At 38.6% G+C, this 26037-nt stretch overlaps 1 protein-coding gene across 20 annotated transcripts in view; it reads right to left on the minus strand.

Moving 5' to 3' along the window:
• GREB1L (GREB1 like retinoic acid receptor coactivator) overlaps positions 1 to 26037 on the minus strand; it is a 108581-nt gene that overhangs the window by 16262 nt on the left and 66282 nt on the right. For 12 of the 20 annotated variants that reach the window (XM_032442685.2, XM_015855407.3, XM_032442684.2 and 9 more), the window contains 15 exons: positions 24754 to 24930; positions 22351 to 22488; positions 18862 to 18996; positions 17749 to 17886; positions 17300 to 17419; positions 15581 to 15718; positions 13660 to 13845; positions 9306 to 9632; positions 8776 to 8904; positions 8109 to 8243; positions 6709 to 6906; positions 5002 to 5182; positions 3468 to 3660; positions 2904 to 3037; positions 1922 to 2261 (listed from right to left, as the gene is read on the minus strand). In XM_032442685.2, coding sequence (XP_032298576.2) covers positions 1922 to 2261; positions 2904 to 3037; positions 3468 to 3660; positions 5002 to 5182; positions 6709 to 6906; positions 8109 to 8243; positions 8776 to 8904; positions 9306 to 9632; positions 13660 to 13845; positions 15581 to 15718; positions 17300 to 17419; positions 17749 to 17886; positions 18862 to 18996; positions 22351 to 22488; positions 24754 to 24930 — 2669 coding nt within the window. The remainder of the gene's footprint in view (positions 1 to 1921; positions 2262 to 2903; positions 3038 to 3467; positions 3661 to 5001; positions 5183 to 6708; positions 6907 to 8108; positions 8244 to 8775; positions 8905 to 9305; positions 9633 to 13659; positions 13846 to 15580; positions 15719 to 17299; positions 17420 to 17748; positions 17887 to 18861; positions 18997 to 22350; positions 22489 to 24753; positions 24931 to 26037) is intronic. The other 8 variants (XM_032442689.2, XM_032442688.2, XM_085539610.1 and 5 more) reach the window with 2 other exon arrangements.

Below are 26037 nucleotides of genomic sequence, written 5' to 3' on the forward strand. Positions count from 1 at the left end.
TTTCTGCATCCTCTATGTAACATGTTCGTAGAAGAAAAGTAATTTCTCCAAGTACCTAACAAACTCTACATCTCAGTCAAGCAGCCTCAGAAGCTGAGATCTGTAGGTTCAGCAGGGTTAGTCTGGCTGTGTGTCAGCCTGCCTCTCCAACACTGGAAGCTTCTTGGAAAAAGCAAGGCTAGAAAACGAAATAGGGGAAGACAGGTTCAAGGATGATTTTATTTCTTCTAGCCTAAAGGTTTGAAAAGAAGCTCGAGTGCCTGGAGCTTTCAGCTGTGGACTGGCATACAAATGTATTTCTTGTCCACAGTACTTATGAGGGGTAGACAGCTGCAGCCCCCTTTGGTCTCCTCACTTCTCAATGGCTCCAAAAGTGATTCTTGTTATGCTTAAAAGGTGACCTCCATAGGCACAACAACAGGCCTGTTCAACAAAACAGTTATTTAAATTATTTGCCATCTCCTCTTTCATTCTGCACCTCCAGGTGATCCTTCCCTCCAAGGCTGCCATGGGGCTCATCTGATGGAGGATATATTGCTCAGCTACCAGCACCAGAGACCACAGCCCTGCTGGGGAACCACACATACTAGTTACTTGCTTTCAGGAAGAGGCTAAAGCCAAATCAAACATTCCCTCCCCGCTCTTCCAAAAGATTGGGTTGAAATCTCATTCTCTCTGAAACTCACAGCAGCTGTCAGTGTGATCAGCACTTTATGCCTCAGCCTCTCCAGCAGCCTGCTCCCCTCTCGACCAGAAGCCTACAGCTTTGTTTATTCCAGAAAAGCATCTTATGTTGTGGGTAAGATGGATAAGAAAAATTACTTAGGAGGTTTTTTTGTTGTTGTTTTTTTGTTTTTTTTCCCTACTTGATCAAAGTCCTCTATTCAGATCAATGGATATATGGATATTCATCTGCATCAGACTCTCAAACTCATCCTGATCTCTGCTAAAAAGCCTAACAGGCTGTTCTAGAAATGAGCATGGGGCTGCAACAGTAAGACAAAGGGCCATAAAGAAAGTCTCACCATATTCACAGTCCAGAATTATTTGAAATCTAGCTGAATTAAACCAAACAAACCAACAGCAACAAAACTCCCACCAGCAAAGCACAGAACTGTTACCTCACAACTTATTTTCTCCTTCACTATTTTTTTTCCCCTCCTCTAATGCAGGTGGGATTTAGGAAGCAGAAGGTGTGGTTTCTTAAAGGACATTTTGCCTGGTTTTGGTTGTAGAGAAGCTCTTCAGAAACTCTGCAAAAGGGCTCATACATTTCCTTCATTTTCTGTGTGCTTCTGAGCACACTGAATGAATCACTGTGTGAGACTTAGAGCACGAATCAGGACAGATAGCCTGAACTACACTCAGGCTGATACCTAAGAAAGGCAACCAAACTTGGTTTAATGTAGTGAGGTTAATACAGGAAGTGGATGTGGCTGTTTGTACCAGGCTTTTACAGGTCCATGCACAAGTTTAGCTTGGTTTGAGACAAGAAATCTACAAGAGATTTACTGGTTACCGGAAGAGAAGAAGGTGGAAAAACTGAGCATGCAGTTAGATACACTAACCAGATAAGTTGGTGGTAATAACAAGCTAGTCTAGAGAGATCTGAGCTCTGCTTTCAGAAATTCAAAGAGGAAACATATCTGACTCATGCTGACATTAAGATTTAGAAGTGAGATAACATCTGGTGTCTGACTTCAGGAATCCAGAAGTCAGGGTTCAGAAACAACCCATTTTTTTTTCCTGAGTTTCTAAATCATTACACTCACCAGAAGTACAGTATACTTCCTTAGAGGAAGATACAGAACATTCATCCTTCTATAAAGTAATTAACTTAAAAATACATGGGGAAGCACAAAAAACATTCCCAACAGTCAGAGGACTACAGAGGTCATACAAAGAAATAGCTTCTACTCACCTTCAAACGTGTCACAAAGTGTTTTGCAACAGTGAGTTCTGAGGCAGGATTCCCAAGGAGGATCTCAAAACGATACTGCAGACCTAACTTGTCTCTTACTTCTTGCAACCTCTCCTTGGCCAGCATGGCCAGCTGCACAGATGGCACCCTAATGACAAGCATGTGGCCACAGCCGTTCTTATCCTTTCCAGGAGAAGTGATAAGGTCATCCATTATGCTGAGAGTTTCAGGTGTGCTGTGATCTCTTAGCGAGGCCATGGTCGTGAGAGACATCAGAGCTTGGGAATACTGCTGAATGAGAAGGTAGCAGCGAATCACCATGCTGTGCAGCCGTGGATACCTTTGGGGAGATAACAGCTCTGTTTCAGCACATGCAAAATCAAAGCAGGGTCTGAAAATTAACCAAACGCCAGATCTGTGGGGGAAAGAAGTGCCCATTTGTCTTTAGTGCTTAAAGAACAAAGTCTTTAATTTTCACAGGCAATGACTTTGCACCAAATCTAACTGTGTTTTAAGCAGATATTCCTTGAATGCAGAGAATAAAGAGCAAAGTCCTGCTCTCAACTAAACGGAATGATAAGCTTCTGTTATCTTCCTTTGGGAAACAATTTCTGCTAAAGTTCTTCAGTTTGATGGAAATATCGATCATCTCAGATCTGACTCACTCCGAGACCGCAGGCTAATAACTGCCTTGCTCTCCAGAAGTTTTTTTTCCTATATGAACTCAGAGCTGAGCCAAAAGGCAGGAGCACCTGTGAACATGGATTGGCACTGAATAGGCCTAATAATTCTATAAGGGAATGAAATATACCCCCTCCTTCTTGTTGAAAAATACAAGAATTTTTCTTACAAAAATAAAAACAGCACATGTAACAGATCTCAAGATCAACATCAAATGTCACCATGTCTTTATCATGATGGGGCTGACAAGCATCTGTACACTTAAGATCCCGCTTCAGCAGCATCCCACGTTACTATTTACCTTTCTAAAAGCGTGGTGACCATTTTCTCAAAGGTTTCATCACATCTCAAAAGTGGACTTGTCACTCCCCATTGGAGAGATTTGCTGTATTCATTCAATCCAAAGTACAGCTTGTCTTCACTTGCTGTGTCATCCTGTTTCATACAGAAAAAGCAAAAACATACAAAAAGCTGGAAATACTTTCACAGTTGTAAAGCCAAGTATATTCATTTGCTCCTTCATTCCACTATTCTATCTGCTGCTAACACCACAGACTACTTGAAAATATAAAGTCATCTCCAGAGGTTTCCAGCACACCTGCACAGCTCTGTCTGACCAGAGCACAAAAAAGCCAGTGCTTATCTTACATGACCTGGATAAAGGAGAACATGATTCCTAGGCCTAAAGGTCAACTGTACCTCTACTGTCACCATACCAGGATTGTGTTGCTAGAACCTGAGCAAACAAGCACCAGAAGAGAAAGAACTCTCTTCTAGAGCTTTTCTTTAATATATATCTGCTAGATTCAGTAAAATAAACAATTCTGTTCAAATTCACAATTAAAATTAAAAATAAAACACTTACCACAGCATCAAATTGTATCCAATGTACCTCATTGCTAGAGCTGATCCTGGACTGCTGCGTTTGCAAGGCATAAGGAAAAGAGCTGACCTGAAGAACAAGGAGGTTGAATGCTTCAAGGACCTCCCTGCAATTAATAACTCTATCAGCCAGACCATGACTAGGCTCACCATGTGACAGGGAACTTGAAATGGCACTGCAGAAATAAGAACGCAAAGAATTGCCTTACTGACATCCTGAGATTCAATGGATTACTCTCTTTCTCCAGAAAAATCTCGGACAGCACTGAGAATCACATCTTAAAAAACACTCTGAAAAGGTGAAAGATGTTGAAAACATTTGAGTGCTCTCTATAGGTACAGTCAGACAAGAAAGGGGAAAAAAAAAACAACCCAAACCTAAATAAAGGACTAAATCTGTTGTAAACAAGACACTGAATTAGTGAGCTAATTTAATCCATCATAAGATGAAAGCAACCAAAAATGAGCCAAAGTTGATGAAGCCTCTTTTACAGACGAACCCTGTTGCGTGAGTTGTGGGGATTGCATACAGTAACACATTTTCAAAATCCACCTGATTTTCCAGGCAGAAACAACATTTTTTATTTATTTTTTTTTTAAGAGATTAGAGAACTTGATAGTCTCCTGTTTTCATGACTTCCAGCTCATGGAATCAAATTGGCCTCCAGGTTAAAAGGGAATTCTAAAATCTGTACACCAAACACAGTAACAAACATTTGATGAGAAGCATAAGGCAGGAAGAACATTGCTTTTGGGTACTTTTAGCTCTCCAACAAGGAAAGTATTTTCAATATTGACTCTGCTGTCAAGTGAGTCCCACAACCTTATGCAACACATCTAAATCACATTAACTTTTTTCTCCTCAATTTACTCAAGAAACAAGACTAGAACAATTAGCTTTACTTATTTTCTTTTTCCATTGCAAAATTATGATTCAGTGTGAAGAAATTTTTCTTAGCATGTGTGTATGATAAACTCTTTGCTTATCTAACACTGGTGAACTTCAACCGAGCTACTGTTCTTTAAGTCCTTTTCTCACAAGTCCTAGGATATTTTTAAGAAAATGTTACTGGTTAATCATAATCCTTTTCATTTCAAAAACAACACTATCATTAAAGATAAAAACATGAATTAAATCATGACTAGTTTGTGAACATGGGAGAGTTTTTAAGTTATGCACAGAAAAAAACCAAACACAAAAACAGGGAATTGAAAAAAGACAAAGAAGTAAGCAAAGATGTAAAACTTTACTCTTCTTGCCAAATTTCAGCACTGTAGAACGTATCCCTGTTAACAGTTTTATTAAAGATCTAAAAATCCAAAGCTAGTTTTCATCCTACTTCAATGGAGTCAGTTAACAAACATGAGACCCAAGCAAATGACAATATTTGATTCTGTGGAACCAAATGCCTTAGACGTAGGGGAACCTCCGGGTGTCAAAGATGAGTCTTCTGAAATACATAACAGAAAGATACCATAAGAGGTATTGTTTTCCTTCAGTATATTGAATCAGCTACCTTGTTAGATCCACATGTGCGTTGTCGTGAACCAGCACAAACAGCGTGTATGGATTCTGCTTCACTCGTTTCATGAAAACTTCAAATTTTGTTTGAATCTCATTGTCGAGCCGAACCACATATTTCTCAGCTCTCTGATATGCTGTTCCATTGTCTTCTAGGCCCAGGTCCACAAGGACACCTGCCAGAAAGGAGAATGCAACAAAAACCTTTTACTTTGAATACATCCAAATGTCAAGCATCACCTGCGGATACTGTCTGCCAATATCAGAGCTTATCACTGACAGGCATTGGTAAGAGGACAGTAATCAGAACGCACTCTCTCTCATAATGGAGGCTGCCATTTGCTTTTTGACCTCTGGATTTCCTTCAAAAAATGCCTGAAGACCTTTCAAGACTTCTCATGTTTACAGCAACAAAAAAATATATCCACAAAAAAGTTCCAGAACGGCACTCAGTGTGCGGTGCTCCATGATCCTAGGTCAAATTTCCCCATGTTAGGCCATACTAATCTTGATAGAGTCAGAAGCTGTTGCCCTGATCTTACCTTTACAAAAATAAACTTAAGTGAAAGTAGCTCCCAAGAATATCATTTTTTTTTCATGCTCTACCTCAAGGTTAATGTTCAAATGTCAGTAAAATACAGCTACTCTGTAGTGGTCTTCGCAATGATCAACTGTCATCATACTCATAAAAAAGGCAAGTTGTAATGTAGCTTTGAACACCTTCTGAATTAAAGAAGTAGCAACAAGACATGGTGATACAGCTCAAATTTACATTTACCATGGCTTCAGTCACTGTAAAAACTGTGTAAATAAGTAAAGTAGAAACCACTTGCTCGAAAAATAAAGTAAATGTAAAGCATTTAACAGATATCAGACAACCTCTGGTTTAATGTGGAGCATTATTATGACACACATATGATTAAGTATATAAAATATCTGAAGAAACAAGAAATGTAACAACAAACAGTCATTTTAGAAAGGAAAAGTAACACCTACTTTAATTTCATTCTTTTTCATTCCTTTCATTTTAGCAGTAAAATAGTATCAGGCTAACAAAAAATACACACAGAGAGGGACAACAAAATCAAGTACAACAAAGAGAAACTCCTACAGTTTCCTGGGCACAGGTCAGTCACTAACAGAGTGAATCAAAAGGATCGTTCTCAAGAGACATACTCTATCATCTCCCTCCTAAAGCTTTCTTGTTCTTTAAGCAGTTGGTATCAGCTATGTTCAGACACAAGAGTCTGACATAAAAACTCATTGTTGGAACCAGCAAAGTAATTATTGTCCACTAATGTGAGTGCATTGCTCACTCATTTATTTATCTAAGAGTTTCCTGCACCTATCCCTGTGCTCAATACACACGAGTATATGAACAAATGTGTACCTAGAATGAACTGCACTAGCAATTATAGGTAATAAAAGACCAGAACTGCAGTCATCCATCTCCTCTTTCTCTTGACAGCTGAATATTACTTTAAGTCATACATTCCTCTGTTCTGCAAGAATTTCTTTTGTTGCTTACGTGATACAGTTTGAGTCGAGTCTGAGGAAGGAATATATTTTGAATTCATCAGTAATACCAACTAACGGAGCTAATACAGGGTGCACAAAATACATTTATATCAGATAATAGCCTAACAGCAATCATATAGTTTGGTCTGAATTAACAGTTTCCTTTCCCACCCCTCTCATTTACCTGACTGCCGGATCCGTTGCAGGGTCTGCTGCACAAGGACTTCTGAACGGGGAACTATAACGATGAAGTCTACTTTGCTGAAGTGGCCCAGATCCAGGCTCTGATTGCCACTGTCTGCTATAGCACAAACCTGGGACAAGAGCTTTCTGGCAACTGTAAGCTGTGGCTGGTAAATCTGGAAGGTATCAACATCCAAATCTAGAGTGTGTTTGTTTGAAAAAGAAAACAACACAAGAAACATGTTTACATTCACTCCACCCCAAAAAACATGACCAACCAAATAGCTCACTCTCCATCATCAGGGAAAAAGAATAACCCAACAAAATAAATTCTAACAGAGTTCACAAATGTCACCTTTTTATTTTTTTTGATCAAAATGTGATAATCTGTCAAATGACCTCACATTAAATGGTTCTCACTTCACATTAGTCCTGTGAGGAAGCTCAAGGCTTATCCTTCTGGGGGTCCCAGAACAAGGTATCTAGCTGCCACCCTAACTGGATCTTCTGAACCACGTGGAGACTATGTAACACCTTATTTTAGTTCAGATTTAACACTGAGATCATTACTTTGAGCTAACCAATGTGAATCATGAGCATACCTTTCTTTCACAGGGAAAGCAAAGATTTATAGGAGGTTGAATTTGCTTTGATACTAGACCTAAAACAATCTCAACATTCACAGCAGCTCATTGTATCTTTTACCATTACTGTCACACAGAAATTAAAGCGTGGTTAAAACTTTGAGTAATTAAAGAATTAAAAAATGGGAGAATGATAATTAACACCTTTAGATAGACAACTCTGCTTCATCCTTTGCATGTAAGTATCATGCCATGTATGCTGAATAAGTACACACCACAGGTAAGAAAATGAAAGGTTGTGCTTGCCCAGCACATTCAATCCAAAGTCTTTAAAACACTTTCCTGAAAACACGGGGGGAAAAAAGCACAACTGTGTAGCACATATTATTATTAACCACTATAAACATGGAAAGTGAGGAATATAAAATATACACGAGGACACATACTAGGGAGATCAGGAGGAGAACACAGTTCTCTGCCTTAAGCCCAAGACTACACACCTTTTCTAGGTTTACAAAGGTTGGACAAATCCATTCTGGCACCTCCTCTACTCTACTTAGTGCAGAGCAGATGATCATATATTTTGACTTTGGAATTATCAAATGCAGGGTGGTAAACACTGCTGAAGGTTATTACTAAGATTTTCTGTCCAAGAGACTGCTTTATGTCTACATCCAGCTGGCACTATTAGTATTTGAAGGTTGGCACAGTGACTGCAGCCTTCAGACTTTTCTAAGGCATATGCCTTAGAATATATATATGTTTGACATTTAACAACCTACTCAGTTATTTCACATCTTGCATGTAAAAACATTACCTGGTTCTTGTGTAGATACCATGGCAATTGCCTCCTGAGATGACACACACTCACTCACATCTCCATTAAAAGGAATAATGACACTTTCCCCTCTCTGCTGTAGCATTTTCTCTAGCAGCTTATCCAAATCATCACCTAGTTAAGAATTAACAACACCAAATTATCTGGAAGCACTTTAAGATAAATGATGTAGAACATGACACACACACGTTCTCACACAGCTGATGTAAAATCTGTGAAGGGAAGCTAGAAATAAAGGGAAGAGAAGAAAGGAGATTTTGCTACTTAAATCAATTCCAAGAAAAAGAAACCAAAGCTGAATAATCTAATTTCTGTGCCTTTATAGCTAATGGTGACATCTGATGATTACAAAGAAACAGCCTCTAGACAATGCTAAAAACACAAACAAGAACACTCATGCCTATTACATTTAGCAGCACCAACAGCGTTAAAAGCATCTTGTCAAAGGATGAGTAACTCTCACACAGATAAAGGATAAGATGAGCACTTCTTTACACTCATTCAGCAAAGAGAAAAAAGTGATGCCTCTCAATGGAGAAGGGAGAACTATCTTTGTGCATGTATGCATCAGCTGCTGAGCATCAGCCCTAAAGAAATTACACGACCACCGCATTTATTGGAACTTCTGTTTCTTAGGATCACTCACCTAGAGAAGTATTTTTGAAGTGTGATGCCAGGAAACTAACTTTCCCCGTGATGAGTTCATAACTGATCTCTTTCAAAAACTCACTGGTGGTAAGCATGCTTTCTGCAAGTGCTCTAGATTGATACTGACCTGGAGAAGAGTGGGGAAAAAATAAGATTCATCTACAATACAGTGAACCGTCAACGTAATATTTCCATTCCAGAGTTCAGTGGCACGTTGATCTTCAGTGATGGATCTCCATTGACTGGGAGACAAGTCTCAAAACAATTGTGATAGTGACAGAACAATTGGATATACGTATTGCCTCAAAAACAATAAAGTTTCAGGCCTCTCAAGGAGTAGTAACCACTACTGTACAGTTGTATTTCTAAGTCCCTATGGATACCAGTGCACCAAGTCTTGATGGAGGAACAGTGAACTGTGACACTGCAGTACAACAACACAAAGGATAATAAAAAGAACAAAACATATTTAAAAGCTGGAACAATGTCCTGACAAAACGCATTCGGTGTTCTGCAACTGTTACTTACCCAGAACTACTACGCAGAATTCATTTCCTCTTATCTTTGATGCACAAATGGCAACTACATAATCTGGTAGCTTTTGTTGATGTTTCATTTCATTGAGAGTCCTCAATGTCTCTGAGATCCCCTCTGCCAGAGAGTTCTGGGTAACCACCACGTGCACGAGGTCCCGAGACACGCTGGCAATTAACCTAGCGAGCCAGGGCAGTTGAGCTGGTGACACAGAGATGCACTGTGCACTCATCTGCAAGGATCGCTCTCTCAGAGTGAACTCCTGCATAGCTTTCAGCATGATCTGCTCAAATTCTTCCCTCAGGGGTATCTGGTCAGGACCTACATTAAAAACAAACAAATAGAAGAACAGTATCTCATGTGAAAATGTTAATGAACCAGAAATAACTGTTGTCTGTCCTGACGTGAGAAGTTCCTTCATTGTATTTTTAAATGTAAAAACCCATTCTCCACTCAGTGGAAATCTATCTGCATGACATATTCTTGCTTTTTCTTACTAGAATCCCCTCTCTCTCCTCTGTACTTTCTCTCCTACCACCTCTCCATTTTATTTCTACCTTTTCTACCCTGAGAAAATGGTGTCACAAACAAGGTGAAGGGGAAGCAAGTGCCTGAAACAGAAGGGTTAATCACATTGCCTCTATACATCTTTACAGCAGACAATGCAAATGCTTATCCTTGCAGTCTAATCACAGCCATGCAGTATGACAAAACCTGGTCTTCATGTTGGTTTTCCTCATTTTTCATACCAATAAACTAAACTTGGATGCAAATGAATATGCTTAACCTCTTCTTTTACTATTTAATTTTCAAGCTCATAAATTTAAGAAGCATATGTACATACAACTTTACATCTACATTCCTTAGAGCTTGTAAATTATATTGTAAACTTCAACTGGAAAACAGAAGTCATCCTATCTTAGTGTCAGTCACTCAGCTTTAAATAATATTTTGCTCACTAAGATTTATCTTACAGCCAGAGATACCCAGGAACACTTTAAAAATATTCATGAATGCAGAGCAAAAAGTAACCATACTTCAAATTGCCTAGGTCCCACGTCAGTGCAAAAGCAGATAGAGCTTCACACATTAGCAGTTTGCTTTTCGGTGACAAAAAGAGGGGGAATAAATACCAGCAACATGTGAAATGCTGCGTTCTTTTGTTTGTATGTTTTCTTTTGGGACCAAAGACAAGAAGCAAATTGGGTAGTGAAAAAAGAAAACAAGGGTTGTGACAGAAGCAGGGCAGGGAGCGGGTGAGTAACACAAGTACATGACATGTAAATATCGCTGCCTGTTGTCATTTTGCCTTTTTAAGAAGTAAATGCAGAGAATGTCACCAACCAATTACCTATTATAGCATGGTGAAGGAACTACAGACTTCTAAATGCAATCCTGTCTCCATCTTTTTCTGCATGAACCTCATCTAACACATGGACACTGTGGGCTACAGAGCACAGATGGACATAACCCTCATTATAATGCTCTTTTTTTAGAAGAAGTATTTTCCTTCATAAGGAAGTGTCTTTGAAAATCTCAAAGTAGCAGAAGTAAATGTTAGTTGATAGACAAATAAATAACTTTTCTCAGAAAAAAACTCCATCTACAACCTATCGACCACAACAGAAAAGATGTTCTAAACTAAATGGAAAAATTGAAAGCCTCTCTACAGAAACGAGTTCTCAAAGGATCATCTTGACTTTAGAAAATGAAACTGCTAAGGAATAATACCATATACAATTCACATCTGAGAAAGACCTTATTAAAGTAGTTATGTTTTCAAAAGCACCTTCAGTTTAAGTTCAGTGCCATCCAGTTCTGGGAACACACACTTCACTGTGTATCCAGATAGTCCTCCAGCCATTTAAGGTTGGGGGCATTGCTAGGATAACCTCTCAAGGTTTGGGTGTCCGCGTATCCCTTTCACAGAATATAGATGCTTGTTCTTGCACTGAGCAAGAGCACAGTCAAAGTGATTCAATTGAGAAAGAATGATTCTATAGATTTAGACTGGTAGTTAACAGGTAGTTCAGAAATCTCCTGAAAATCCAAAACACAGACCTCAGGGTCGCATATGATGAAGTAAAGAAAATATCAAACGCATTTCCAGATCGTTTTTAAGTCATTCCTTCATCCGTCAGCAGAATTTATTTACAGCAACATTATGGTTTACAATCACAGCTTTAACAGTGAATTGCCTTCTTAGTAGATTCAAAAAGTATTAAAGATGTGCTTGCTTTGCAGTGATTCGTAACATTGCTGTGAGATCATTCATTTGGTTGCAGAAAATTTAACAGCATTTTATTACTATTAATAATGTTGCCATGTTCTCACAGGGAGACTGAAACAAATTCTCATGCATACACACAGCCCTATATATATAGTTTTGGCAATGTAACCAAAAAGAAGAATGTTCATAAATAATATACATATGATCTGCACTCCTATACAGTTTTATGCACAAATATCATGCACGATCAATGAGATATGAAAAAATTAGGCAAGGCTCAGAATATGTAATTTTTCTGTATTTTGATCTTTGCCTTTTAACATATGCTTTTGTAATACACTCCAGAAGAAATAAAAGCTTTTTAGACCTTTCTCAAGAAAGAGGCTCATATGAGTAAACTGTTCATTTATGCGTGCAATTTGTCTTTTCTCCTCATCAAAAACGTTTGGGACGTGGCTGCCCTCCAATTATCTTTAATCTGCTTTGATTTTACAAATTGGATAAAGTCTGCATTTCAGTGCAACTGTCAGGACTCCAACAATTTTCAGTTTGGAGCAAGATCAAAACCAGTGCCATGTTCTGATTCCCACACTCTTCACAATGTTTCTAACTTTTCCCTCATTAGGTTCTTTCATCTCACACTGCCAATTCCTACCTCCAAGCAAGGCCAAGTAGCAAACTGCTCAGTTTTGTGCACCCAGCCAACATAACACCTGCTAACAAAGGAATTTCTTTATTACGAAGGAATGGTGCTTACCAGACAGAGCTGGTACTCCAGAAGCTTTTGCCCCAGCCTGAGGCAAGGACAGACAAAACATCTTCTAAGGCAAGACCTACTTATGGAATGAGGCTCACTGATTTCATAGGCTTCAATTAAAAAATATTTCTAATCAGAAGTACTGTACCAGCTGGCTACATGTCTCTTGGAAGGAAGTCTGCAGGCTGCCTCTATCAATCTAAAACTGTGTGAGGCAGCTGGTTTTAAAATGAAAACTCTACCAACTTTCCAGCAAGGTTAAAAAACCTCAGCTAACAAATATAAGCCCACTGAAAGAACAGCAAGAGAAATACATTCACCCTGTAAAGAAAAAGAAACACTTTGTCTGTTCTAGCCTGGCACACAATGAACTATTAAGGGTATTTCACAGCAGAGAATGATAAATAAAGCAAACAGGTCACTTAGGGCATTACAACACAGAAGACAGCCTTTTTCCTGTCTGTCACAGTACTGCATCAACAGAGAACAGCAGAGAGTAAGAACACAAGGGTTAAACTGACACAGAGCACATTTATTTCCCAAATTATAGGGTTATCAGCAGTTGCACTTCTTTTGAAATGTCTGCACATTTCACACCATTATGTATTACAGATGTTTTAACAGGAATCTAGTACAGGAAAAGCAGGGTGATCTTCACAAAAGTCACTTGGCGCTCCTCTATTACAAATAGCATCTTTTCAAATACAGAAGTTAAGACAGAAAGTGCTCTCAGAAGCTTCCTTAAAGATGCTCTGCATCATTTCTTTGACTTCTAAAAAATATAGTAGGATTAACAGTCAGGTTTATCTAAGGCAGGGGAAAATGTCTGGACCTGTAACAAGAGAAAGAAAACCTGCTTTGCTCTCAAATTTGCAAAGAATCCATTTCAAATACATTTACATGAATGAGATATTCTTTGAACAATTTGCCTTCATCTGAATAACAAATGTGGTTTTCATGTAAACGGTGCTGTCACCAAAACAATGATGACCATCACACATCTGCTAGCATTTGTTACAAAACTAAATAAAACAGACCAAGTGTCCTTAGAAAGAGCCGTGGTAACTGATGGTTTGATACCCTAAGCAAATGAGTTATCTGCATTGCAAAGGAGGATCAGTTTTCACAAAGGTGACCTGGTCAATCCCCATATGGAGAGCAGAAGCAGTATCAGCCCTAAAATTCTCTTCTTCAACCTGACATTCAAAGTAGCGAATACACACACACGCTAGATGGAGCCACCTACCTCTTCCAGGGACAAAAAAAATAATCAGGAAATTGAAGCAGACATCATAAAGAGGCTGATGAGAAAAAGGGCAGTAAAAAATAAGAACTGGAGTACTTAGGGACACACTGCTTACCTAGTTGGACAAGATATTGAATAGTTAAAAGGATCATGTTCTCCACACTTAGCAGCTGACTGCTGGTCAAACCCAGGAGCTCCAAATCCTTGTTTTCCAGCTGTGGAATCTTGTAGCAATTCACCAGCAAGGGACTTACAACAATATCACCAACATTGCCATAGAAATAAGGTAAAGTGCCATAACCTTTCATAAAAGAAACAAAACAATAACAGAAATTCTCAAGATATGTCACTACATGAAATCATGCACAACATATATGTTTCCAAATTTCTCCTAAATGTTACCTTGCTACATATACTGCATCAGCGACTGCTCTTGACATTATAATTACTAACAAAATAAATGAGACAGGCCACTGTCCCTTTAACTTTTAGTTATTTATTAATTACCATGAAGAATCACACAGATGTGCAAAAACTATGGACAACAGCACATTAGGATAATTATTATTTTTTTCCAAATACAAATGAGCATATTATCTTCTTGGGTCTTACCCTGACCTTTTACACATTCTCCATAATACAGTGTGCAAAATAACAAACAAACACCAACACCCAAAAATCAATGGAAGCAAAAGAATATTGATCTTAATGTTACCAAAGCAGCATCAGTATCAGTAGAATTGATTCAGCTGCTGCAGTACTGCCTTGATTAATTTCACTTTTCTTCCATGCTTTCTTTCTGTTTGCATTAATAGGTTAAAAAAGCATCCACAAATAAACATGGTGTTCTGTCAGGTAAAGCAGATGAGGAGAACAGGCTCCCTTTTTTTCTTTGAGAATGTTTTCCTTTCAAAAAAATGTCCGCACAGATTTTGCCAAACCCATCCATTTGGGTACATCTGGTTCTGTTCTATTAATAGGACTCTGTTTCTCAGGGACACTAACATTTAGCCAAGCTGAGGACTCCATTGGTAACTCTCCAGGAGCCTAAGGGCCGCATTCAGTTTGCACTTAATCTGATAACTGTAGACAACCTCATCTTTAATAATGATATGTTTCTCTGAAAACATTAAAGCACCACACTACAGCTTTAGAATATGCTTCTAGAAAACAAGACAAACCAAAAGAAGTGTAACCCTAACCTCGGTGGTTTTAGTGGTGTAGATAGACCTGTTAATTCTTTTGAAATTGTGCATATTAGGATTATATGTGCAGGTGAGGACTCAGAACTTCTCCATTTCTTCATGAATGATAAACTATCCCATGGATTATACAGGCAGATGTTTTCTTTTAACACTGAAGTTACTTTACATAAGGATCTATACTGTGCTGGACTGGGAAGAGATCTGAAGAGTTAAAATCTATCCTCAAAATTTTCCACAGACCCAGCCAACCTATTTGTGTTATATTTTATGCGTATGTTGTTCAGCTTGAGAAGAATATTCAGATTACAAGACACACTTCTGCAGTAAAAGCAATGTCTCCTAAAGGTTAACAATGTACTCATACAGCTAGAGAATTTTAAAAGACCTGTTATCTCAGTTGCTTACAGTAATTATAGATTATAAAAGACAATTCACTTTGGATTAGTCAATTTTCTGTTTCTCATGTGGAATTGTTGGGCCTTGAGATCTGGACTACAAATGCTGCAGGAAATAATTGTTTTGTAAGTTGTTTCTTCTGGAGAGCTGTATTCATTATGTGGAAATATTTCTATTCTTGGATTTTACAAAAATGTCAGTACAAAATTTCAGCTTTGCCAGAGGTCATGACCTGTTTGCAAATCGGGTTCTCTCAGAAATCTAACTTCAGATTTGAAGTGTTGAGCAACTAAAGCAAACTATCCATGACAGAAACGTATGTGCTGAATGCAAAGAGGAACAAAAAGAAACTAAAAAAAAAAAGCAGCACGTTTCTCCTAGAGGAACACGCATTTGTTCAACATGCAGCATTTGACTCCCCAGTGTAAAACTTACCTATCAGAATCACTGGTCTGACTCCCGAGTTATTCAGCAGGTTTTCAGGAACAATTACAGTCTCCCCTGCTGGGATGGGTTGAGGCTGTAAAATTCCAGTTAACATGGATTGAGGAACTGGGACTGACAAAAGAGGCTCTATAAAATAAAGAGAAGCTTTCATTACTAGAAGGCTCATACTGTGATTTGGTCATATTAACAAATAGAAAAAAAGAAAAATAACTGCAGATCACAAACTGTAATAAAATTCAAAAGGCCTCTGCATTTCCTGCTATAGCTTTAAGTAATTTAAATGAAGAAGCTATACCCTCCTGTAGCCCCACCCCTAAAATAAAACTTTTCTGGCCACTGTATTGTTGGTGGGAATGAGGGAGGAAAACACAGGCTTGAATATGCATCTTCAAACAAAGCCAAGTACTAAGCCAAGAGGCCATCTCTAAGGCAGAGCCCACCTCTATAATACCTTTCAGTTAAAGGGAACCAACTGGTCTGACTTAGGACCTAGAACATATGTAGATAAGAAAATAGAAGCCAGAATCTCAAAGATGCCCTTGAGCAGTTGTTAGAAGGATAAAAGTTAGGCTTCACGCATGAAGGTGCAAAAGTAGCTTTCACATGTAAAAAGAAACAAAGTGCAAAATTCTGTCATATGTTATCAGCTTTCAGTGTGAGGCATGCTTCAGAAGTTTCTCAGGCTTCTTTTGGTTGTTTGCAACAGGTTTTTCAAACAATGCTATCTGCAGAAAAACATCACAGGCAGCTCGAATGAATGTATGCATGCATACGCTTCAGCTGTGGAAACAGCTGTGATCGACTGGAGGTCCTCAAGTAGGCAGAACTGCTCAAATAGCCCTTTCTACTATGTAATCCTTCTTCCCATGATAAACACCTCTGAAAATAAATTCCAAAATCTCTCAACCAAATCTCCCAAAGCAGAATTAAAAATAGGTGGTACATGGCAACAAATGCTTTGGGCTTTTTTCCCTTCCTTATGTGTTTATTCTCCCACTATACAGAGAGATCAGTAATTGCATATTCCCCTTTATAAACTATTCTGACTCCCATAACTGCAAAGTCCTTCAATAGTAAACAGTTTTCTTAGTAGTCATGTATGAAGTAGTGCTGTTGTGTATTGATGATGACTCACACATGCATATACTTAATCCTATTTCATATCGTGATATTATATATCCCTCCTAGAGCTTTTCCACACACAGGCCTTTTGGCCTCACAGACTTTTCCTTCTAACCAAAAATGGGGATATCAGCATTGTATGTTAGGCCAAAATTCCATAAATGCATCTTTCCTATAAAAGAACTGAGTGTGCTGTTTCAAGAGCATGTCACACTAGATGGAGACACGATATTCAAGCTGGAGGCTAATGGAAACCCTTCAAATATATGCATATATTCACACACCTGCACAATTTCAGAAGAACTGAGTTAGATCTGGGGAAGTGAGTTAAAATTAGGTCCTTGTAGCTCTCATCTTCCTTTTCTCTCCCTCTTGAAGGATGAAGAGTTTTGCTTTCCTATTATCCTGTCTTTGATTATGGAAATTTTTCTGGGACATCTGAAAAACTCTCCACAGGGTCTTTATATACTAACAGCAAGCTCAGTGATATTTTCTGTGCAATCCATAAATGAAGCAGCACAGGGCTGCTGGTCTGCCCAACTACAGCTTTTTGTGAATGAAATCTCTGTATCCTTAGAGTTTTACCTGTTCTAGTTGAGGGTGGAATCGTAGGAACAGGTACCACTAAGCCAGGAGGAGGTACTGGGGATCCAGGAGACCATCCCCGATGACGTTTCTTTGGTGGTCCAGAATTGGACATTGATGCTGTGAAGAAAAGCAAAAACTATATTCTAAACTCCATTCTTTTGAATGACCTGACTCGAGCCTACATTTCCATTTCACAATAGTGTTGAGCTGTTTCACACTACAGAGCTCCTGAGGTTTACACCTAGACTTACATGAAGCCAGACTACGATGCGAGAAACGCTGCTATCTCTGTTAAAAACTACAGTGCTGTCATCACCAGAAAACAAATAAATCTGTAAAGACTGAACTGCAGGAACATCTATGATGGGAAGAAAAATCCAAATCCTGAATTTTGGGTCCAATAGCCATTGCAGCTTAAAAAGAACTCAGAGCAGAGTTTTCTTTACCTTGGTCTCCAGCTGCACAGGCAGGGCTAGGAGAGGTCGAGTGAGGCATTGGCCGAGAGGCTGTAGAACTCAATACATTATTTCTTCCTCCATTAGCGTTTCCATTAGCAACATCAGTGGCACGCAGTGAAAGAGGAGCTGAGTATAATAAAATACAGAGTGTGTGGCTTGAGACAATCTTGAAAACAAACAAACAAAACAATACAGCAGCATGCACACACAAAAGAACATGGCGAGATGCCTGACTGAAAGCATGAAGAGTACCTAGTGCAGGATAATTTGGACATAGGCTTCAAAATCTTAATACTGAAACAAGATATCTGCATTTCCAGGAAGAAAAAAATGGATGAGGAGAAAGTCCAAAATAACCTCAGCAGAATAAAAAGATTACACACACACACGCAAATCATGGGTAATCTTGTGGAATGTTTTTCAGACACAAAGAATTTTAAAAGGTACCTATCATAAATTCAGTTCATAAAGCTTTCTATGTCTCACTGGTACACCTACTTATTTTTTTCCCTGATTATCCATATGCCGTACACATTAAATCACTATAGGACTCTCATCTGAAGCCTTAGCATGGGAGACACAAAAAAAAAAAATCAAAGTAAACATATGCTTGAATAAGAAAAAAATATATTTCCCTATATTATTTGTGGTGATTTTGATTGTTTAAAGGACTAATTAGATACATTAATAAATAATCAGAATACCACAACAGAGTTCCTAAATGAGGGCTCTAGGTGCCACAGTTGAGATTTCTAATACATTAAGCATACAACATAGAAATGATCGATTAAAAGGGCACATACAGTAAACCTCTTTTAAGCGAGAATGTATTCCTCAAAATGTATCTGAAGTAACGATACCAAGAGTGATACCATATGCACTTCCACCACAGTGTCAAATCTGAAAGCCAAAGCTCTGTCTGGAGACAGTAATGGCCACAGATAATCTCAGTTCAAAGGTTTGTACGAATGTGAGGACTCTAGAAAATACTAGTGAATGTCCTCCTTTCATTTTTCCATCTCTAGGATCATTTTCTTATTTCTTTGCTGCTAAGCAGATAATTGCCTTGGCTTTCAGTTGTCCTGGAAAGCAAAGTGCTACCTGAAGCAAATGTCTTTCCTACGAGTTGCACTGACAAAGCCAAAGGTTTCACAATGTTCTTGTTCCGAGATGGATCTTGAGTTCCACTTAAATTAATAGCAGAAGATGATTTTGCTGGACTGAACACTGAAGAATCTAAGAAAAGAAGACATTTAACTATGTAATAATTGAAAACTGATATATATCAGTATTTATGTTTTGTACTATATAAGCACAACCATGCATATATGTTTATCTATACACCTTTGGAAATAATGCAAACAAACTATTTTACACTTAAAAAGTCATTTAAAGATATCTTACAGGAGTTGCAACAAACATTTACCAGTCATTTCTGTAGAATCCAATAATACACTAAGCCCATGATAGAACACTCTGAACATGATAGATCTTGTTCAGAACACCTTCACATGCCAGCTGAAAAATGTTTTAACTGCAGAAAGAGCCTGCTCTCAAAACTGCTCCTTAAAACACACCTGTGAGGTAGGCAAGTAAATGCATTTATCCTGTGTAACAGATGAGAAAGCTAAGGGAAAGAGCTGGTGATTTGTCCCCAGCAAGCACAGCAAATGAGCACTTGGAATAAGCTGCCTCAAAGGCTTTGGAATCTCTGTCATGTGAGACTTTCAAGAACATGTTACAGAACTTTTGCCAGACTAAGAAGAGGCTGAATTAGGGCTCATCAAAATCAAATGCATAACCTCTGGATATCACCTTACAGCTCTATTATCTTATTATATAAGGCTACAAAAAGTGTAATCTTGCATAAGAAATGCTTAAGGAAAAACATCTAAAATAAATACTTTGCATAAGAAAAAAAATAATCTGAAGTTTGCCCAGTATAAAAATATAAGTCATAACAGGTTGAAAAGCTCTCTGCATGCTAACATTAGGCATTTCATACCTGCAATTTATTACAAAGAAAAATTCAACACTAGGATGCTGATACACTGGTAAATTCTAATTTTTTCTTCCCAGGGTGAAGGGACATTATCTGAACATCTGTGCAGAAAGCTGTCTGCAAGAAACAGGCTAAGTTCACCTACAGATGTCCTAGCAAAACAGCCAGTGGAAAAACAAACAAACAAAAAAACCCACAAAAAACAGAAGGCAAAGACCAATTTGATCTGCCAAATACATTCCCCTTCAGGCGACACGCCATTTGGCGAGGAAGGATGGGAGGAGGAGAGTCTGTTTTGCCAGACAAGCAACTGAGATGGGGAGAAAACAGGAGCCAATAGGGTTACTCCAGAAGAAAGCCTTGTCCACGTTCACAGGACAAATGCTATACAGCCACCAGACTGTTTGGCTCAGCAGCTTTGCAAGATAACGTTGGTCTCCCATTTTGTTGAGTATGTTTGTCTGTCTTCTCCTACTCTTTCAATTCTAATACGTTATCTTGACATTTTATGCGTGAAATCAGATGGCTGGTATAAACATCACATTGACACCTAAGCAGCACTTGTAGTATTGCCTTTAATAAAAGTAGTTTATCTTTCTATCATAAAACCTTGTTTCTAGCTGTTTACTATCCCTTAAGCACCTGAACTGAAGTTTTATCTCTTGCATGTCTGCCTAAACAGAACTCCTGATGCTGTTCAAAGTTTCAACCACTGTTGTAATGCCAATTAAAATACAGCTCATCTGACATGGAACTGCATCTTCCCATACTGTTCTGAAAAAGGGACAGTGTCACGGCCACAGCACACTGTCAAGTTGAACTAGGATATTTCATAATTCTACTGCACTCTAACTTCTATCATGAAATTACAATTTCACTGCAGTGCTCAATGTGACTGCCTGCCTACAGGTGGCTTCTAGGATATGGAGGCTTAACTAGTGCCTTACAAAGGCAGAAGACAGAAGTACTTACACAAGTTCAAAGGGAAAAATGGGTGAGTTGACAAGAAACTGAAAACGATTTTAAAAAGCAACCTGCTACTGAGTACTTCTATTTTAAAACAACACACCATCCAACCTGAAGTGCAAGCAGCTATGCAATCCAAGGGTAACAACCAGACCTTTATGGGCAACATATGTCAGAATTCACACCAGAGGAAAAAGGTGCCCTTCCCCCTTCTCCTGGTCACTGGGAATTCAAATGTATGGATTCAAATGTGTGGATGAGACATTATCTTCACTAGAAGATAACCCAGAACAAGATGAAAAGGTCTGGGGCAACTGCGACCTTAGAGTACAAACAGTGACACAGAAAAACCAAGCAGACTGAAAATCACAGTGAGTGATAAGCAGAAAGCAGTACATAAAAGGTGTATCTATTAACTTGGCAGGTACAATAGAAGACTAAGCTGTGTTAAATATCATGTCATTTGTTATTTCATATAAATTGGTTCTCATGCATCTGCACGGTTCTCATGCCAGTCCCTGGAAGCCAATGGATCATGCAGTGAAATGCAGATGTGTCTGAATGACACTCAATACATCATAACAAAAGCCTAAAGCACACAGCCTGCTAAACAGAAGGAAGCTTGACCACCTGGAGAACGGATTTTTGTGAATATATTGATTAGTGACTGCAGTTCCATTAAAAGACTTATGTTCAGTTTTTGTTTGTTATGCACTTACAGCTTCATTATTATTATTAGGGTTGGTTTTGGTTTTTCCCTTTTCTTTCTATTAGAACAAGCTTGTTTTTTTCATCTGCATTTCATCCTCCGCTAAAGGGATTTCTGTTGTGGCACATACACATCAGCCACTTACAACCACCAAACTTTTTCCTGCTTTTAATTTTTCAAGAAATAGCAGAAACAGACATAAAAGCATAAAACAACACAGATGAAGCTGCAATGAAACTATGAGAAAACAAAGGTCAAAGAGAAGCTCTTCAGCTATTTGTGAGAAATAAATTAATTTATAATGCTGCTCCTTTGTCAGCCATCGTCCATTTGATTTTTACTGTTTCTCCTCAGTCAAGTATGTCACTAATAGCATTTTAGAACTGGAAAGCACATATGAGATGCATATTAGAGCTCATGTAATATTAAAAAAGCCCGTATTTGTAAGAAGAAATGCTTTGATTTTTACTTTTACCTGCGTGGAAATAAATAAGCAAATAAATAAATAAGAACTGTCCTGCTCAGCCCCAAAGGAGAAGCTTTTTCCCATTTCTAGGCAAATATCCTAGTCTATATACACTAAGTAAAGATCTTGCTGTAAATGCTATAAACATATAATTCAAATATTTTGAGATCCACAAAATGAAGCAAATACTGGGAAACAAGGAATCAAATAAATTAAACAACAGATCATTTAATGCTTTAATTGACTGCTCTTATGAAGAACAAGTTCGTCTTCAACCTCATCTGGCTCTTAATCTTTCCCACAGCAAATTCCAAAAGGTATCCTCCCAGCTGTAATCTACACATGGCTCAAAGTAAATACTCGCTTGTTTATGGCATCTCTAAACCAACAATATCTGAGGTAACTTACCACCCCAATGGTTATCTTTATAGCACTTTCAGCTCCTACCTGTCTGAGTGAACCCTGATTTGTATCCATTAGCTGATCCACCCTCTGGGGTCGTGGACGGTGACACCGCAGAATTTGGTTTAGCAGAGAGGCTAGCAGCAGATGATTGCCTGCTTCTACATTCTGCAAACGAAGCAGCTACAGTACATATTAACAAGGCCTGCCTTCCAGCCGGAAAGTTCAGCAACACAGTGGTGAAAGGTGACAAAACGTTAAAAGCATACACACGGCACATACAACAAACAGCGGCAAATGGCAGCATTCAACAAAAATACAGCTCAAGCAGTTTAGTCAACTTTGTCTTCTAATTAAGAAAACCTCCCCAGGGGCTACTGAGAGTGCCAGGCAAACAGAGACCAGATGCTGCAAAATGGCAAGAGCCCTCAACTCTCAGTCTGCAAGAGATTTGAAGGTATTGGACATTTCCCAGGAAATGCTACGTGGCGCAACCTTTATACAAACCATCATATGTTGCCCTTTAGAAGGAAAATAGTGCTGACACTCAGATTCTCAGTATGTGCCCAGAAAATCTTCAGGGAGATCACATCCCTGGGAACATCTGTCTGGCTGAAGATTTAGTTGTGGGAGGAGAAAATGACTTTTAAAGACTCATATTAATCTTTTTTTTTCTTTTTTTTAACTGAGATCTAATCAGGCTTTGTTTGAAGAGATTGGGACGTTCAACAACACTTCTCTTCTGGTTAGAGCTTTAATGCAAATGAATGCTGAAGGGTTTCTAAATGGATGGTGTCTATACAGAGGTAGAGCCCATCAAAATAATGCGAACAAGGTCCATTTTTGGTCAACAGTCTAAACTTTTCTAGGTTCTCAAAACACACACAGTCAGCAAATAACCAAAAGCTAGCCTTATATCTCTACTTCTTCCACACCATCACATACCACATCTGTGACTGAAGGAAGGTTTAAAATAGCTTCTCATGTGTGCTAGACCTGATAGTATGATGATGATGATAGTATTATGATCATGAACCAGGACATACACCAACCCCAACAGCATGAACATCAGGGGATTCACTGAAAGGATTCAAAAGCTAGTTCCGCTCCCCTCCTTGCATCTCAGCATACCAGTAGCCTAATTATTGCCTCCGATGAAAAAAATCTACATAAAATGAAACAAAATGAAGCATGACTGCAGATTACACTCTCTAACCAAGCAAAGATTAAGTGATTGTTGTCAATAGTCTTGCATGTGAACATCATCAGGCTGCACAAAGTGTTCCAACATAACAATCTGCTAAGTATTGCGTCAGACCGTATGGTATTGCATGGACAAACCCCTTCATAATTCATGGAAAAATAATGTAAAATAAGGCTTTCTTTCTCAGTATTCAGAACTTAAGAAAGAGACTACCAAATTAAGTTTCAGTAGTTCTTGTGAAAAATGATGCTGAAAAACACATCCATTCTGAAGTTGCAGATAACTATACTTGTAATCAATCAAAACAGACAAAGACAGGAGCCCTTTGAACCACAAACTGATACAGTACTATAATTACTCATACAGTTTGGTGATAATCATCTCTATGGTGTCCTGTTACTATTCACATGAGGATGTGACTCTTTAGATGAGTGACAGTCCTCCTGTGGAGTTTCTTCTCTCCTCGTCCACTTTGGAACAACAGGAACCAGACTGAGCTCTGTCATTACTGACTGACAACACAGCTGAGGAAAATAGGCAGCCAGCATATATATGAGCTTAGCAGGCAGTGAGAAGGTAAATCATTCTCAAGACTTTGTATAGCTCTAGCTCAAAAATCCTACATACATAATTACCAGACCCCCTTGCCTTGCCTTTGGCTTGCAAATGCCATCTCTTTAGCAGATCTGTTAACAATACTGCAGAGGTAGAGGGTAAGCCCATGTATAAAACACCCAGTGAATAGCACGAGTATGCATAATCTCCTTTCCTTGCAATCAGTGAGCTGAGCTTTCTTAATACAATGATGTGCTGGCTATCCTCAGGCATTAGCCAGATTGAATTGTACCTGCTAAGATGGATATCAGTGTAAAGCCAGCGCCAGAGCCCTGGCTGCGAGTTACCTTGTTTTAGGTACAGGAAAGAAGCACCAGATAGAGAAATTTTGTATCTTTGACCTAGGTGGCTGCACATCTCAAGGGCAGATCTAGCACTCCCAGTGGAAGCACTGGGAGATGGGAGAAGACTCTTTCTATTTGCGTGGTTACTAATAAGATTCAAAAAATCTCTTTGGCACTATCCAGACTTCAATGAAATCATAGGGAATTTTACTTTCAATCAGAAAATAAATTCATTTTCAGTAGTTTCTTTTTAATGTATACGTTTCCAGCAGCAACTTTCATTTTTCCATTCAACATCACATCAATATAATATTAAAAACCCAAGTGAACGATCACCTTAATTACCTTTCCAGCAAATAAGAGGCCCCTTTGATAGTACACCTTGGGAACTTCTTACTAGGTAGTACTTTAAGTGCTTCTGCTTCTTTGGCTGAGTGGTTAATTTCAGGTTGATATGGTTAGAGAACTCTGTGAAGTACCGAAATCCTCTTTCTCCACAGCCTATGCAATTCCCAGAAAATCCTGCATGAATGAAGCAGAAGGTACACACAGATTGAACAACATGTGATGGCTGCTAGGAATGAAGCCACTTTAACCTACCTGCACATCCAGTTCAGAGTGCCTAGATGCCGTCAGCCAGATAGTTACCATAGATGCGCTGCTCAGCGCATGTGTCAGGAAGCAGCCAAACACAGGCAGATTTTAGTCTTTACCTTTCTGAAACTTTCCCATCTTTTCAGGTCATACTGACTTAGGCCAAAATTCTACCACCTCTGTTCCACTCTATGCAGAGCAAAGAACTGTTTGTGAGGATGGGAGAAGCAATGATTTTCATAAGGTCTCCCCATTTCTGTTCCACATTTCTACCTTAAAAACCATGGGTTCCAAGCCAAGTGCTTCCTTCCCTCCCTCAAAATAGTGCCTGCTCCATGATATGCACAGCAACTTTGTATGGCTAAAATTAACCTAATATCTAGTGACTTTCTCTGAGATTCCTTATACAAGGCACTCTCCAAGTAAGGCTGACCTTGCGTCTTTAATATTGATGACTTAAAACTACTCATTTAAGCTTACATAAAAGTAACATATTTAGGAGCAAGGTAGGCAGAAGACTGCTTTTCTGCAATGCTTCTGACATGGTTTCATAAAATTGGATGAAATTTTGAGTTCAGTGTGGGGGTCTATACTGGGTTACACCCTTGACATGGCTGTGAATGGCACTGGAATCAACAACAGTACTATACACAGACTGCAGCAGTCTGAAATCTTCTACAGCAAAGCACAGAACATATTCTAAAATAAGCCTGACTTAAAATCTTTGTTGCTTGAATAGATCCACTTCCTTTATTATCCAGTACTGAACGATTAGAATCCTTAGGCTTATTCCACCAATCTTCAAATTGCTCTCAATATTTACTGAACAAAATATTTAATTTTTTTTTTTTTTTTTTCTGGGACATCATTAATGATTTAAAATAGAGCAGAGCTGATAAATAGAAACTAGCTCATAGAAATCCTCTGCTTTGGTCTTTGTATTTTGGGTTTGTTTTTTTTTTTTTTCATTTCTCAGCTCAAAATCTACAACAGAACTAATTTTTCACCTTCACTATTATCATTAATTATTACAAT

The sequence above is a fragment of the Coturnix japonica genome, chromosome 2, assembly GCF_054131305.1.
Source record: "Coturnix japonica strain WE chromosome 2, WE-NBRP24, whole genome shotgun sequence".
Lineage (NCBI taxonomy): Eukaryota > Metazoa > Chordata > Aves > Galliformes > Phasianidae > Coturnix > Coturnix japonica.